Below are 16,544 nucleotides of genomic sequence, written 5' to 3'. Positions count from 1 at the left end.
AACCCAGCACAGAAGCTTGGCTCTCGCGGAGCCGGCTGGAGACAGACCCAAAACAAAGTCAAAGAACATTTCAGAGGACAGTAAGCGTTTGAGGGAATAATAAGGCAAAGGAGAGAGATAGAGGCGGGGGCTGCAATTTCGAATAGCCCTCGCTTTCATGCGTTTCTAGTCTAGATTCTAAAATCTAATTCTAGAATGGATTCTAGTGGGGAATGTGGACGATGAATACATCAACGAACATGCAATGTGGCAGTTGGCGATAACTGCTAAGAAGAAAAATCAAGCAAGGTGAGGGGAAGGGAGAGTGAGGTGTGAGCTAGTTTATATAGTTCATTCATTCATTCATTCATTCATTCATGTTATATTGGACAGCTAGTTATTGAGAGCTCCCTGTGTGCCAGGTCCTGTGGCGGACTCAGTAAAAGAAACACTTTCCCCTTGAGCGCCCAGTTCAATGGGGGAGACAGAATCGATCAAGTAATCCCCAGAAGTGAATATAGAACCAAGGATTTACCTGGAGAGGTCAGCAAGGCTTCCCTAAGGATGCTATAGTTATCCTCCTCTCCCACCATTTACCCATTTATTCTTTCAAATACATATTTACTGCATGATAAGTAAACAGGCCCTGAGACACAATAGCGAGCCCCTTGCTCTGGAGGAGAAAAGCTGTGAATAAGCCCCCAGCTCCCAGGGTAAGATCCTTCCCCTCTGTATCCCTTCATTTGTAAATTTAAAGGGACTTGTTTCTATAGAGTTGAACATAACATTGTTACATATTTTTAATCTGTTCACGTCTCATCACCTCCATTATCATGACCCTTGTCCAAGGTTCCATCATCCTTGTGGGCAGAGGCTGGGGGTGTGGCTAGATTTCCTCCAATACATAGATAGCACAGACCTCCACAATAAAGAATTCTCCAGTCCTGAATGTCAATAGTGCCAAGGTTGAGAAACCTTGGCTTAATTTAACAGAAGGCAAAGGTATGTCCTGCTCTGGAAATGCTATTCTTTCAACCAATAGTGAATACCTACTATGTGCCAAGCACTACTCTAGACACTGGGCATACAGTGAAAATAAAAACGGCAGTTCCTATGACACATGGACTTACATTCTGGTGGGGAATACAGTTAATAAATAATAGAATAAATAAACCGATCATTCAGATTCTGATAAATGCCATGAAGAAAGTAAACAGGAGGAAGCGATAGAGCAGCGGTTCTCAACCTGTGGGTCGAGACCCCTTTGGGGGTCGAATGACCCTTTCACAGGGGTCGCCTAAGACCATTGGAAAACACATATGTAATTACATATTGTTTTTGTGATTAATCACTATGCTTTAATTATGTTCAATTTGTAACAATGAAATTGGGGGTCACCACAACATGAGGAACTGTATTAAAGGGTAGGAAGGTTGAGAACCACTGTGATAGAGCATGCCTGAGACAAGTGTCAGCAACTTTAGATAGGGTAATCGGGCAGGGAAGGCTGCCTCGAGGAGGCGATACATCTCAGCTGAGAACCTTAGGGCAGGGAGAAGACAACTGTGTGAAGTTCCGAGGAAGGGGATACAGACAAGGGAGCCAGAAAGAGCAAAAGCTCTAAGGTGGAAAAGAGCTTGGGAAGGGATGTTAGAGGGGTGGACAGGACCAAACCATGTAGAGCTTCATTGGGATTTTATACATAAGGTTAAGGAATGAGTTTGAGCTTAGAAAGCACAATGGGAAGCCAGAATAACGTTTTAAGCAGAAAAGTCCCATCTGCTGATCTCTGTCTTGAAGTGATTCCTCTAGCTGTGGGCATTAAGGAGTGTTGGGGGACAAAAGCTGGTAGTAGGAAGAGCTAGCATGAGGTTTCTGCAATTGCCCAGGCTAGAGGTAATAGGGCTTGGACTGGGATGATGGCGGTGAGGATGGCTGGGCAATTTCACAGCCACACGGCTCTGACAGGGGAGATTCCTCAGCAAAGGGTAGGGCTAGGTATTCGATGTCATTCAGATTCTTCCCACTGGGTGGCCTGATTCCTGCAAAGTCTGGCTCCAGATTCAGATAAAGAACATCTGGATGCACCTGGAAGTGCAGACAATGGGAACAGCTCTTTCACTTTCCAGCAAACAGCTCTATTGCTACAACCTGTCCATTCATTTACTTAACAAGGATTCAGAGCAAACTTACTCAGGACTTAGTGGCTCAGAAAGCAAGCATTCTGATGTCATTACTTACATGCAGAATGACCTTGGGCAAGTAATCTAATCTTCCTGGGCCTCAATTTTTCTCTCTGTAAAATGTGGATGGGAATAAAGAGAGTCCCTGCCTTATAGAGTTATTATGAGGAATTTATAGAAAGCATTTACTCATTGCTAGCTCTTAACTGATAAACTGTAGGTTACCCAAGGGCAGGAGCTGGTCTGTCTTGCTCATCTCAAGTAACAGAATACTTAACTAATTGGGGCTTAGAGAATAAAGATATTTAGTTATTTCACATTAAGATTTCAGAGAAGGGTGGTATGAGAGTTGATTTAGCAGCTCTGTTATTAAGGACCCAAATCTCTTCCACCTTTTGCTCTGTCTTCTACAATAAATTGTATCCCCGGCTCATTATCTCAGTCACAACATGGCTGCCACCACTCCTTGCATTAATCTCTGTAAAATTGTATTCAAAGGCAAAAAGAACAAGATGGCCAAGGTGGCCGAAACTAATCTTCCTGTCATGCTTCTCTTTTTTTTATAATCTCTCCACTCACTGCCAAGTTTCCTACCATGGGTCACACGGCCACTCCTAGACCAATCACTGACAAAAGGAACAGGATTCACCCTGCTACATTCATTACTGCCCTTACAAAACTGAAGTTTGTTTAACCAGAAAGAAGTGAAGATTGAAGCTGAGTAGGCAACCAACAGTGTCTGCCACACTGTTCTTATAGTGCCCGACATAATGCCCGGTACGGAGTAACTGCTTAATAAATATTTGTTGAATGAATAAGTAAGTCCTCTTACATGAGAGCATATAAGAAACTTATGAATAAGACATATCTCTGACCTCAGGAATATCTGATCCTATTGGTGGGGGTGGTGACAAGTTATATAGAAATAAAATTGGCAAAAAGCTCTCTTATTTCCCTCACCCTGCCTCCAAGTCCTTAATGAGGAGACTGCTGAGATGGTTCACAGCCTCAAGTCAGCTAAACTGATATTTGTGTATCTTTAAAGGAAAAAGAGAGAAAGAAAGGAAAGAAAGAAGGAAGGAAGGAAGGAAGGAAGGAAGGAAGGAAGGAAGGAAGGAAGGAAGGAAGGAAGGAAGGAAGGAAGGAAGGAAGGAAGGAAGGAAGGAAGGAAGGAAGGAAGGAAGGAAGGAAGGAAGGAAGGAAGGAAGGAAGGAAGGAAGGAAGGAAGGAAGGAAGGAAGGAAGGGAGGAAGGAAGGAAGGAAGGAAGGAAGGAAGGAAGGAAGGAAGGAAGGAAGGGGGAAATGGCAAGTGTGTAAGCAGTGTTCCAGTCCTCTGGGCAATCCTGTATGCCAGATAGCAGAGGTCATGAGCTGATTATTTGCGGACTTCTGTTGTTTGGTCATCATGATATATATATATTTTTAATTTTGAGCCAAGATTTAACTATCAGAGGAGTTAACATAAAAATCTGGATTTCTGGCTTCTCTTAAAAAATTGGAGGAACTAATTAACACTGGGACTGCATTCCTGTGTGACATGGAAATTGACTGCTACAGAGTGGTGACTGCCCTTGAGCCACAGCTGCCCCCTATAGGCAGCATGTGAACTGCAGTTTGCTGCAGTCTCTACCTCTTCCTAATGTTTCTCATTCAGGGCACTTTACTCATTTATGTTACTTGCTGGTCTTGGTATACATTTAAGTCTGCGCTCCTTGCATACAAAAACCAAAGAAGTCCAGAGATTGTCTCTTTCCTCTCTCTGGTTCCTCAAGCTCTGCACAGTGTCTAATTTAGAGTTTTTATTTTCTAAATGAAGACTATAAGTTAGCCCTAGCCAGTTTGGCTCAGTGGATTGAGTGTTGGCCTGCGGACTGAAGGGTCCTGGATTTGATTCCAGTCAAGGGCATGTACCTCGGTTGCAGACTTGATCCCGGCTCCGACGGTGTATGTGTGAGAGGCAACCAATCAATGTGTCTCTCTCACATTGATTTTGTGTCTCTCCCCCTGCCTTCCATTCTCTCTAAAAGTCATTGGAAAAATATCCTTGGGTTGGATTAACAACAACAAGATTATAAGTTATTTAATAGCAACCAGTATTCATTTTTTAAAATTTTCTGTCATCATAACTGGAGAGACTACCTAGGAATACAGCCAATATGGGGGAAAGCAAAGCCCAGAGATTGAGACAATGTCACTAGAGCTTTTGGATCCAGACATACCTGAAGGTGATCCCCTCTGGATTTTCCAGGCATGTGAGCTAGTAAAAACCCCTTTTACCTAAGCCTTATTGGGCTACAATTTTGTCATTTATGTCCCAAAGAGCACAACTGATACAATTTTCTCTCTACTAACCAGAAGTATACCATCTCCTTATAATGTGCTTATAAGAAATAAGGCAAACACACAACAAAAACAACAACAACTTACAGGAAACAGGGGAAAGAAAGTAATAAAACTCAGAAGGTTCTATAGAGAAGGGGTCCTGCAATAAGAGTTCAAGTACAACCATTTCATTTTACAGATGAGAAAACTAAAAAGCTCATCAAGGGGAACAGCATCCCAGCGGTCTACCAGGGAGTGGGCAGCCAACTACCAGCACCAGGTCACAAACCTTCTTCTGCTCAGGCCTCTCGGACTTCCCGCTGAGAAGTGTTGAGAATTTTCTCTGAGGCTGAGAGAGGTCAACTTGGCACCATTCATCCATGTAAATACAAGTGAATCCCCCTCTAATTTGTGCTGGCAAGGGATGTGTCCATTTGAAATCAGATTTTTTCTTGGACTCCATAACTCCAGCCATCACTTATTTATAATCCCACTGAGTGTCCTACTCAGGTTTCTTGGCACTGAGCAAGACTAATTAATCCCCACTTCCTTCTCCATGAACCCCTGGGGGAAAATAATTGCTTTATGAGGGTGGTTATGGGGGTACCCAAAGGCTCAAGGGAAATCATTGACATCTCTGAGTGGATGTCATTCAGGACAACTGCTCTTTGTTGTGGCCTTGCCCAAAGTCCCAGCAGCCCCAGGGATTTTTCCATCAGTTTGGACTCCAGTCTTTTTGCCCATCTCTCTTTTGTCACACCCAATAATAATCATCATAATTGTGGGGGAAATGGTGTTAATGATTGAATCTACCTCCTAGGGTTGCAGGAGGGATGAATGAGATAATGCATGTGACGTACTTAGCACCATACCTAACATCAGTAAGCACACATTAATATAACAGTAGTAGCAATATTAACAAACAGTAATTGCAGCTCACATTGATTGAGCAGTAAGTATATATCAGGTACTGTACTAAATGCTTTGCCTGTTTCTGATGTCACTTAAAATTCTTTCTAGTGTTCTTACCCTTGGGCTGAATATTCTAATATAAGGAAAACCTGTTAACTGTTGGATGATACTTGAGTGGTCAGATGTCTGATTTAATGCCTGTTCTGTGCTAGCCTGATTGTCTTTATCAAACTCTCGATTTCCTGGCCCAGGTTTCTGGTAAATAGGAGAGCCTGGTTTTCTGGCCAACCTAAATATTTATCCATTCTTTCCATCTTTTGCTCAGCACCTACCTATAAACCCAACCATCCATTCATCCATCCATATACTCAGCCTCCAAACTATCCAACTACACACCCACCCACTCATCCATTGATCCATGTACTCACCCACTCACTTCTCTTACTTTTTATTTATTAACATATTCTAACCACTATCCATTTTTCTACCCATTCATTCACCCACCTACTATTTCTCCATCCATCTATCCATCCATCCATCTTTGTCTTTCCACCCACCCATCTACCCATTCATCCCCCATCCACCCACCCACCTATATATCCAATCACCTACCCACTTACAGACGCATCCATCCTCCCACACAAATGCATCTGTCTATCTACTCATTCATCCACCTACCCATCATTCATTCATCTCAAATATTCATGCATATATCCACCACTCACTCACCTACCCACCTATCTATCCACCCACCTACCTACTCTTCCACCCACCCTTTTATCTATCCACTTACTTGACCATCTCCACCCATCAATCACCTAACATTTTAGAATTTTTACTACATGTAATATTCTGTGCTAAGCCCTGAAATGGTCTCTTGGGCTCTCTTCCTGGGAGGAAATGGGGTGCCAACAGAGGGTCCCCACAGAGGGAAATAGATAAACCTGCATGTAGTTTGTTGAGCCCTTTTGTGGCCTGGACTTTGCCAAATATATTAACTTCCAGGGTTAGTGGCCAAACAATGATGAAATGCAGGTGAAGATGGAATGAGGCACAGGCTTCCAGCAGAGCAATTAGAGGTAAACTAATATGTCTTCCTCACAGAGGAGCTTAGGAACTCCAAGATGCGATGGAAAATGAGCAAGTCAGCAAAAGAAGGAAATCAAAGCCACAGAGATCAAGAGCTAATTAACTGATTCTCCTAGGATGATATTTCATTAAAATCCAGCTCTTCAGTCTTTGGGGACTGATGTCTCTCCTACCTCCTCTCCATTGCCCTTGTCCATCTCTTCCTGATCTCATCTGTTTCCTCTCTGACCTCCCTCCCCCAGTTTTATCCTTCTTCTAATCCAACCTCACCCAGGCTACCAGGATGAACCTTTAATGATACAAGTCTGACTCCTGCTACACTGCAAGAGAGACCATGTGGGGAGGCCACATGGAGAGTGAGAAGCCCTGAAATGACACAGAAAGAGAGAGCAACTCAGCCATCTCAGTGTCCCAGCTGAGCACAGCCTGTTAGTCACCCCGACCAAGGCACCATCTTTGAGGTCAGCCTCCCTGACATCTGACTGCAGCTACCTGAGAGCCACCCCAAGTAAGACCAGAAGAACCATCCAGCTAAATCCCTGCCAACCCACAAAACCATGAGAAATTATAAAATAATTTCATTTTAAGCCCCTACATTTTGGGGTTGTTTATTACACAGCTATAGATAACTGATACAGCTTCTTTGCTCATGCTGTTTCCACTGCTTAGAATCCTTCTCTGACCCAACCATAATTTTTCCCACGCAGGGAATTTCTACTCACCTTTCAAAACCCAAATCCAGTGTCACTTTTTCTGCCTCTCCATGGTCTGGGTCAGATTCTCTTTCCTCTGGGAAACTCTATTATGAGGCTAACTTAGGATATTCATTTTCCATCTCATCCCTTGGTTGTGAATGGCAATATAAATCATTTAAAGCTCACAGAATCTTATGAGAGAGATGTTATTATTATCCATTATCCCTATCTTACAGGTGGAAAGGCTGGGGCACAAAGAGATGCTCCAAATCATCTTGGTACTAAGTGACTCAGCAGCGATTCAAACCAGGCAGAGCCCAGGCAAACCACCATGGTTTATGGCCTCTAATTAGAGTCTAAACAGTAATGGCACTTATTACCCCATTTAACACAGAATCCAGACGCAAGTGATTCCAGATCTGTCACAGGAGCAGCTCAAAGATCGGGATTCTTGGTTATTTCTCTGAGATTTTCTTATCCTCATGATCACAAGATAGTTGCCATGGCCTCCCTCTCACACGATAACTCCAACATAGGGAGGAAGGATGAACTTCTCCCACATTTCTGAAGCTCCCCACAGACTTCCTGGACCATCTCATTGGTACTGAGTTACATGACCACCATTAGCCCAATCACTGGCAAAAGGTGCCTGGCACCTATCATTGGATCAGCCTCAGGTTTTGATTTGGAGGTTGGCCCTATTTCCGCTGAGCTCATGGCTGCCTATATCTGAAGAGTTATTTTAGCAAGGAGGTTGGGAGTTTGGCTCTTGGCCAGGAAATCAGCATTTTCCCCACAGTGGTCAGCATTAAGAACACATGAAATAAAAGCACACAGAGACTCTGTTTATTGCAAGAATCCACTTTCCCAGGTTTGCAACATGGGTACATTGGCCTTGTCTCTCCCAGGCTACACTGAAGTCCTAGGGGAGTTCCCCGATCACAAGATAGTTGCCATGGCCTCCCTCTCACACGATAACTCCAACATAGGGAGGAAGGATGAACTTCTCCCACATTTCTGAAGCTCCCCACAGACTTCCTGGACCATCTCATTGGTACTGAGTTACATGACCACCATTAGCCCAATCACTGGCAAAAGGTGCCTGGCACCTATAATTGGATCGGCCTCAGGTTTTGATTTGGAGGTTGGCCCTATTTCCTCTGAGCTCATGGCTGCCTATATCTGAAGAGTTATTTTAGCAAGGAGGTTGGGAGTTTGGGTCTTGGCCAGGAAATCAGCATTTCCCCCACAGTGGTCAGCATTAAGAACACCCGAAATAAAAGCACACAGAGACTCTGTTTATTGCAAGAACCCACTTTCCCAGTTTTGCAACATGGGTACATTGGCCTTGTCTCTCCCAGGTTACACGGAAGTCCTAGGGGAGGTTCCTAGGGTGAGAGGATAGCACACTGTCTTTGGGGACCAATCTCTCTCCTACCTTGGTCATCACCCTCCTTCCCTGCAGACACACCCCTCTGGATCATGTATCAAGTGGCCACGATTCCCAAACATCAGTGCATTAAAGGTGTTTGTTCACTGGTCCACCATGGAATGAGAAAAATAAGGACGCTGGAATGAGATTCTTATAAAGCTAAATTGATTCCATTTAAAGGAAAGCTGTTGTTGACTTCCCTATTTAAACTCTGATGGCTTCCGGAGGCACTTAAAGACCAGGCTGCCGCCATGGCTGCGGAGCGTGCGCCAGGCACAGCTCTTGTCATATCTCACTCGGCCCGGCCTCCCTGGCAGCCTCATTGTTTCTCAAATACACCAAGCCCTTTGGCTCTTTAGGGCCTCTGCATTTGCTATTTGTTTTCCCTGGAAAGTTCTTGTACTAGTTCTTTACAAGGTTGGCTACTTTTCATTCAAACCTCAGCTCATCTGCCACCTCCTTGGAGAGAGATCTGCCCTGACCATCTCCAAAGCCATGACCATATCCATCTCCGTGTCACCACCACATTCCACTGTGCGGTTTGCTTGCCTTCAGAGCCCTCTCGGTACCTGACATTGTGTTTTTGTTGACTTGCTTCTGAGATAAGTTGTCTCTTTTGCCTGAAAGTAAAATCTACAAGGTCAGAGACCTCCCTGGACTGTCAAAGTCTCCTTTTTGCCTGTCTCCCTACCTCCTGCCTGCCTCCTTACAGCCCATTATTCTCACCTACACAGTGAGAGGGATCCTGCTGGATTCAAGTCAGATCATGTCTCTCCTCTACCCAGAACCCTCGATGGCTCCTAGCCACACTAGCCTCCTTCTAACTGCCTGAGCTCTTCCTAGCTCAGGGCCTTTGCATTTGTTGTTCCATCTTTCTGGAATATTCTTCCCTCACATACCCATATGGTTTGCCCCACTCACTTCCTTCTAGTCTCTGTTCAAAGATCACCTTAGAGAGGCCTGCCCTGCTCACTCTACTTAGAGTTGCAATTCCCCACCCCATTTCCCTCTTTATTCTTCTCTATGGTACTTAGCATCACGGCATACTTATACTTATTACCTAGACTATTGTTGTCTCCCCCAGGAGAATATCACTCCATGAGGATGGATTTTGGGGGGCTGTTTTAGTCACTGCTGGGTCCCCACTGCCTAGAACAATTCCTAGCACATGTGAGGTGCTTAAATATTTACTTAAAAAAATATATAACAATTTTATAAAATTCACCCATTCAAAGTGTACAAGTTAATGGTTTTTAATAAATTCACAGAATTGTGGAACCCTCACCACAGTCTTAGAACACTTCATCATCCCCCAAAAGAAATCCCATACCCATTAGTAGTCTGCTCATCTCCCAGTGCCTGGTACAGTGCCCCTCTGGAAAGACTACATTTCCCAGTCTCCTGTGTAGCAAGAAGTGTCATGTGACTAAGTTCTGGCCAATGGGAAGCAAGCAGATTTTCTCTTCTTTGTTCCTTGCTCATTCTTGCTGTCTGGAATGTGAACAGAAGGGCCAGAGCTCAAGCAGCAATACTGGACCCTAAGGTGGAAACCACTGGTTAACAGATACTGGAGGGACCAGAAGGAAGGGGTCTGGTGAGTGTGGAGGTGCCACACCACCTCTGGTCTCCTGTATCTGCATGACAGAGAAATGTCTGCTGTATTGAAGGTAATGTTTTAATGTGAAAATGTTGCTGTTACTTGACATGTCTGTCACTCACAGCCAAATCCAATCTCAATAACTGTGTCTCCATGGCCCCCCTCACGATGAGGAAACTGATGTGAGGGACATTAACCTCGGGACATTATTTTTTACCCAAACATTTGGAAGAAAAACAATGTTCTCTTTTTTATTTTTCTCAAATCTAATTCATTTCACATTTTTTTTTAAATGCTAGGATTTATATATATATTTTTTTTGTTGATTTCAGAGAGGGGGAGAGAAACATCAATGATGAGTCATTGATCTGCTGCTTCCTGCATGCCCCCTACTGGGGATTGAGCCCGCAAACCCGGCATGAGCTCTTGACCAGAATCCAACCCAGGACCCTTCAGTCGGCAGGCCAACACTCTATCCATTGAGCCAAACCGGCTAGGGCCCTTTTTAAAAAAAAAAAAATTAAATAAATGCCTACATACACTGACGGGTAAAGAACATCCTGTGAATTTTTGAGATATTTTTTTGCTTTGGGGTTGTGAGCCTCCACCCCAAAGTCCTCTGTGGCTACTCTGTCCTGTGCCACCAGGAGGATCAGTGATGGGAAGATCCTGAGCTCGGGCTCAGGAGGCAGAGAGGCCCGCACGTGAATCCCACATCTACTTTTATTAGTCATGTGATCTTGGGCAAGCCACTTGCCCTCTCTGACCCTCGACTTCTTCCCCTGTATAAATGGAGATAATAATACACGCCTGGAGGGTAGCTGGAGGTATGACTTGATTCTAAGGTGCTCTGTGCTCCCTTCCTAGAAGCTAACTCTGCCATTCCGGACACAGCCGCCCCTCATTCTGAATCACACTCAGAGGCAGTTTCACAAACAAGGATGGTTTAATATATTTCAGCATGTTTCCATTCAACAGTATTATATGAAAATAGAATTCTTTATTTAAACAGCAAGGCACGAAACACTGTTTATTTAAAAATACACATCAACATCAATGAATCTGGCAAGACACGTCAGCTCTCAACTGAAGAATGGGCAGGTGGGTGTCACCAGCTCAGTGTGCTCGGCCACTGATGGTAGGAGACCCTGGGAGGCACTCGGGCCAGGTGTACTGCACAGGTGACCCTCGTGGTGAGCCGCTTTCTCCCTTCTCTGTCCTTCTCTCCCAGTGATTGTCAGGGAGAAAGTCTCGGGTGGTGCTGACCTGACTTTAATGCCACTCAAATACTTGCTTGTCTCACTTTGCAACAGAGAAGTGACAGATCTCAGGCCCTGAGCCTCAGCAACACCAGCATGGAGACCCCCTTCCATCGAATTTATTTTTCACGGTTACTTTCTATTTTTGACAACGAGTGATATATGTTGTCCATTACCGGCAGCAATAAAAAAAAAGTTACCTTTTCAAACAACTATAAGTTTTAAAAAAATGAGTCTGTTTCAAGGAAAATATCTGGTAAACAACAATATAAAATATAGCCAAAAAAAATAATGATGATGATGTTAAGAAACACTTCATTAGGTCAACCTAAGACTGTTTCTAACACATGTCCTGCAATTTTGTGATTCTAAAGCAAGGAATGAAGAAATACAATGACAACTGGGTACCTTCCTAGATAATCTGTAGCCAGGAGCTAACCCACTCATCTCTCGCTCTTTATATTTTTTAAAAGAAAAAGAAAAATAAAGATTAAAACAAGGGAAGGCTTAAATCATTGTCTCCTAAGCTGTACTTCAGTATCTCTGGTACCAGCTGGAGCTGCCTGGTGGGAGATTTGTCTCTTCCTAATGATTGTGGCTTCAAGGAGGTGCACCACCTTTAAAGAAAATTGGCCTTTTTTAAAAAAAAAACATAGGTGAGAATCTAGTCTCAGTGACAAAGCGTCCCTGATTTGGAAGAGGGGAGTCATAAGGGTTTCCCCCCACCAGGGTAGCAGCCTCACAGAGAGCTCTTCCTGCTGCTATTTCTGCTGGCCTTCTTCCCTCCCTTCCAAACTAGGATGAGGCAGCTGAGGGTTGCCGTGGAAACCAGCTCCATCCTCCCACAGGAGGCTGCCAGGCCTGATTTCCTGCGGAGTTAAGAAGCAGGCGGCAGCAGGGGTCACCCAGGCATGAAGATGGGTTTCCCTGGGGATATCCTGCCTCTTGCCAATCACAGTATCTGTCTGGGAATCCTGGGGGCGCCTGGAGGCTGAGGGCCAGGGAAGCCCCCAAGCCCCAGTGCTGCTCTAAGAGACTAGCTCCCGACACATTCAGAAATCTCAGGCCCTCTCTTCTCTTTCAGCTAAAGCTAAAGTAACTTAGCTCTGTGTGTGTGTGCGCGAGTGTGTGTGTGTGTTTGTGTGTGTGTGTGTGTGTGTGTGTGTGTGTGTGTGTGTGTTTGTGTATGTGTGTCTGCATCTCATGAGATGCATTCGGCTATGCATGCCTCTGGCTCTGATGCCAAACAGAACTGTACCTCCATCATCCCCTTGAGCCCAAGGAATGCATTTGCCATTGGGACAATAAGTCTGTTTGCTGAATTCTACTAGCTTATGAGTTGTGTGGCCCTGGTAGCCACCTCACCTCCCTGAACCTGTTTCCTCATTATAAAAAGGTGTAACCAGCCCCTCTTTGCAAAGATGATGTGAGAAATAGAAATACGATGTCCATTGTGCCTGTCACAGACATTTAGAGAGTCCTCAATAAACAGAATCTAATATTAACAATGCTCACCATCATATTAAAGGTTTCTAGGCAATTTTTTCTCTTTGAGCTCCTCTTCCCCCCATCCCCAAACTGATGCAAAGGCAAGTTTTCATCATTGATCTGTTTGTTGGAAGGGTGGTGAACACAGGAAGATGGACCATTGGCCTAAGAACCAGTTAGCAGGTTCCTACCACCTCCTAAAAGATCACTTCTAAGAGTTAGAACAGGGTTCTCAAGCTTGAATGCCTTCATGGGCCAGGAGGTACTAGGAATGGAGAAGCAGAAAGAAAAAATTCCACCAAGAAGAAACCCTGGTGAGCCAGAGCACACGTCCTAGAAAAGGGAGGTGGCTGCTTCTTAACCCTGGCCAGTGGTTGCCCTTGGGAATAAGGGCCCAGTGTGCCCAGTTTTTCCAAGTTTTCAAGAGAAGCTGGACATTTTGAATCAACTCTCCCAAAGATGATATGGAAACAATTTATATATATAAAACAGGTCTTCAGACTGCGTCATGCCCACAGCTGGAGCTTCTGAGCTAGACTGAAGGAAACCAAAGCCTCCTCTGTTTTTGCCTTGCCCAGTCCAAGGAGCCTGGCTGCTTCCTTCCATCAGGACCGTCCTGTGGGGCCTGTGACTTTCTTATTCCCAACTTCAGTCTCAGCATTTAACAAGGCTTGTCCCATCTGGAGCCCATAACTCTAGAACAGCGAGCTCCACTGCTCCAAGCCGTGTCTAGAGCAGTGGTTCTCAACCTTCTGGCCCTTTAAATATAGTTCCTCATGTTGTGACCCAACCATAAAATTATTTTCATTGCTACTTCATAACTGTGATGTTGCTACTGTTATGAATCGTAATGTAAATATCTGATATGCAGGATGGTCTTAGGCGACCCCTGTGAAAGGGTCATTCGACCACCAAAGGGGTCGCGACCCACAGGTTGAGAACCGCTGGTCTAGAGGGTGCTCACGATCTGAATAGTGGATGCATCAGCTTCGGAAACCCTCCTGCGCTTTCTCAAGAATCTTGTGAATGGAGAGATGAGGGAACCAGAAACAGGTCTAAGGACTCCTTTGGCTTCAGCTAGTTTAAGAATAATTTGGGGCCCTAACCGGTTTGGCTCAATGGATAGAGCATTGGCCTGCGGACTGAAAGGTCCCAGGTTCGATTCCGGTCAAGGGCATGTACCTTGGTTGCGGGCACATCCCCAGTAGGAGGTGTGTAGGAGGCAGCTGATTGATGTTTCTCTCTCATAGATGTTTCTAACTCTCTGTTACTCTCCCTTCCTCTCTGTAAAAAAATCAATAAAATATATTTTAAAAAAGATTTAGCAGATTAAAAAAAAAGAAGAAGAATTTGGGGACCAGCTTATTTCAAGGGACACACTGCTAGGTCTCAAATGGCCTTTTTAAGGCCAGCATCTGCTTTGAGTGGTTAAGGCCTCAACCACACCATTGTCAAGGGCTTGGACAGTGGTCCCTCTGGGAGTTGGGGCACAGCAGTCGGGACTCCTATTCTGCCCTGTTTGCCCTAACTTTTGTGGGTGTCATAAGGTGAGAGGAGCAAGGTGAGCCAGGCGCAGAAAGAGTCTCATTTTGGTCTAAACCTTCCTCTCTCAGCTTCCTTTCTTCCCTCTTCCCCCAACCAGCCTTCCAGGTAAAAAGCAGTAAAATGCTGAAGCTGATACTGTTGGGTGTTCGAAGCTGTGCACCCAGGCCAGATGTGGACACAGAAAGTTGGGCGATCCAGGTGCAGGCTGGGTGGGGGCAAGCGTGTGGACCCCGGTCTGTTCACGGCCGGATGCGGTAACGGATGGGCACATCGTGTTCTGGCTGCATCAGCCCGAAGCCATACCTGCTGAGGTCAAACTCAGGGATCTCCACGTTGGGGTTGACCAGCTCCAGGTCAAAGTGCGCCAGCACAAGAAACACGAATCTGCAGAGAGATGGCGTGGAAGGTGTGAAGAAGAGGGAACATGGAGGGCTTGTTCAAAATAAGGCAGGAGAGATTCATAAAGATATATGGATGGCGTATGTAAACACCTGTCCTTGCCACCTCCCACAACCACATCAAACCATCATTCAGAACCACCTGAAATCTGGCTGAATGGAAGTCCTGCAACTAGAGAAGTAAAGAAGAAAGCACATTGAGACTAGTAGGAGGGATGGAGGCTCAGAACAGGCTGGTCCGACACCCACGTGTGGTGATTTTTTAATCAGGAGGGATATATAAGACGGTGGTTCTCAACCTTGGCTGCACATTAGAATCACCTGGGAATCTTTTTAAAATCCTGATTTCTGGGCCTCATCCTCCGGAAATTCTGTTTCTTTGTTACTAATGTTGTGGCCCCACCCCATAACAAAGAAACAGGATTTCCGGAGGATGAGGCCCAGAAATCAGGATTTTAAAAAGATTCCCAGGTGATTCTAATGTGCAGCCAAGGTTGAGAACCACTGCTCTAAGGCCTCCCATAAGAAGCAAGGGGTCCCAGCCCCACATCAGACTCTCAGCCCAGGGTTCCGGAGCTAGGAAGAGAAGTCCCCATAACTTTAGGCTATAAAACCAGCAGGGATTGTGGCTGAGTGACACAGAGGCTGTTGGAGTCCCAGGTGTTCCTCTTAAAGGGCCTGCCCATGAACTTACAAGGATTTCGCTTCCTCTGAGCTTCAGGTGGTGGCTTTGGGGGAATCCAGAGACATACAGGTGGGGGTCGGGGGGGAACTGGACTGTGGCATTGGGGTAGAAACTCAGGGGCAGCTTTCTCCCAGACAGGGGTGCTCACAAGGGTCATTGTTCCTATGCTGGAACCTCCACCAACGCAGAGCTGACTGGCAGCCATATCTGAGTTTCTATCAGCATGGCCCACAGTTTGCTCTGCCCTGGTGATTCCCTGAGACCCCATCCAATTTTCACCCCCACTAAGCTGTTTGTAGCAGCTTTTCCATGGCCTGTCCTGGTTCAGGCTTCAGACTTTGCTAAAATCTCTCAAAAAAGTAGCAGCTGGCATCAGTGTGCCCCAAACCTACCAATAAAAGGCCCAAGACCTGGCACTAGCACCAGCCTGCCTTCCTTCACAGATGGGCCTCATCTGGCACTTCCTAGCCCAATACAAGTAGCAGCCATCTGCAGATCTCTCTGTAGCTCCTGCCAGATGGCCACAAGCAGTGGCTAACTTTGCTTCTCCTGGAAGGCCCCAGAGCCAGTGCACCTGGTGATAGCTTCAGAGCATACCAGATTACACCTCTACCATTGCACACGTGACACACTCAAGGGAAAGACTCAGTGAGCACCAAAGCCCCACTGAAGCAAGTCCTGCTCCATAGGGATGTCTCCTGCAAAGCAGCTCTTCCACTGTAGACACAGCTGGTCTTCACAGCCAACTGGCCTGGAGGTCAATTCTTCCCAGTGACGCCAACAGCAACCAAGGCTCAACTACAAGACTGTGCATACAGCCCACACAGAGGCACGCTTAGAGTGCCCAGCTCAGGTGACTGAGGAGACTGAGCCACTGGGCCTTCAGGACACTCTACCAATTCCAGGAGACATAACAGCTCTACCTAATACACAGAAACAAACCCAGGGAAGCAGCCAAAA

At 45.4% G+C, this 16,544-nt stretch overlaps 1 protein-coding gene across 1 annotated transcript in view; it reads right to left on the bottom strand.

Annotated features, from left to right (window-relative positions):
- Positions 1-14,233: 14,233 nt before the first annotated feature.
- Positions 14,234-16,544, bottom strand: part of PTGIS (prostaglandin I2 (prostacyclin) synthase) — a 32,341-nt gene continuing 30,030 nt past the window's right edge. Inside the window, exon 11 of the mRNA XM_014539658.1 lies at positions 14,234-14,885. Coding sequence (XP_014395144.1) covers positions 14,741-14,885 — 145 coding nt within the window. The 3' untranslated portion in view covers positions 14,234-14,740. The remainder of the gene's footprint in view (positions 14,886-16,544) is intronic.

The sequence above is a fragment of the Myotis brandtii genome, unplaced genomic scaffold (assembly GCF_000412655.1).
Source record: "Myotis brandtii unplaced genomic scaffold, ASM41265v1 scaffold225, whole genome shotgun sequence".
Classification (NCBI taxonomy): Eukaryota; Metazoa; Chordata; class Mammalia; order Chiroptera; family Vespertilionidae; genus Myotis; species Myotis brandtii.
Note: the sequence above shows the minus strand (reverse complement) of the source record. Positions and strands in the feature narration are given on the sequence as shown.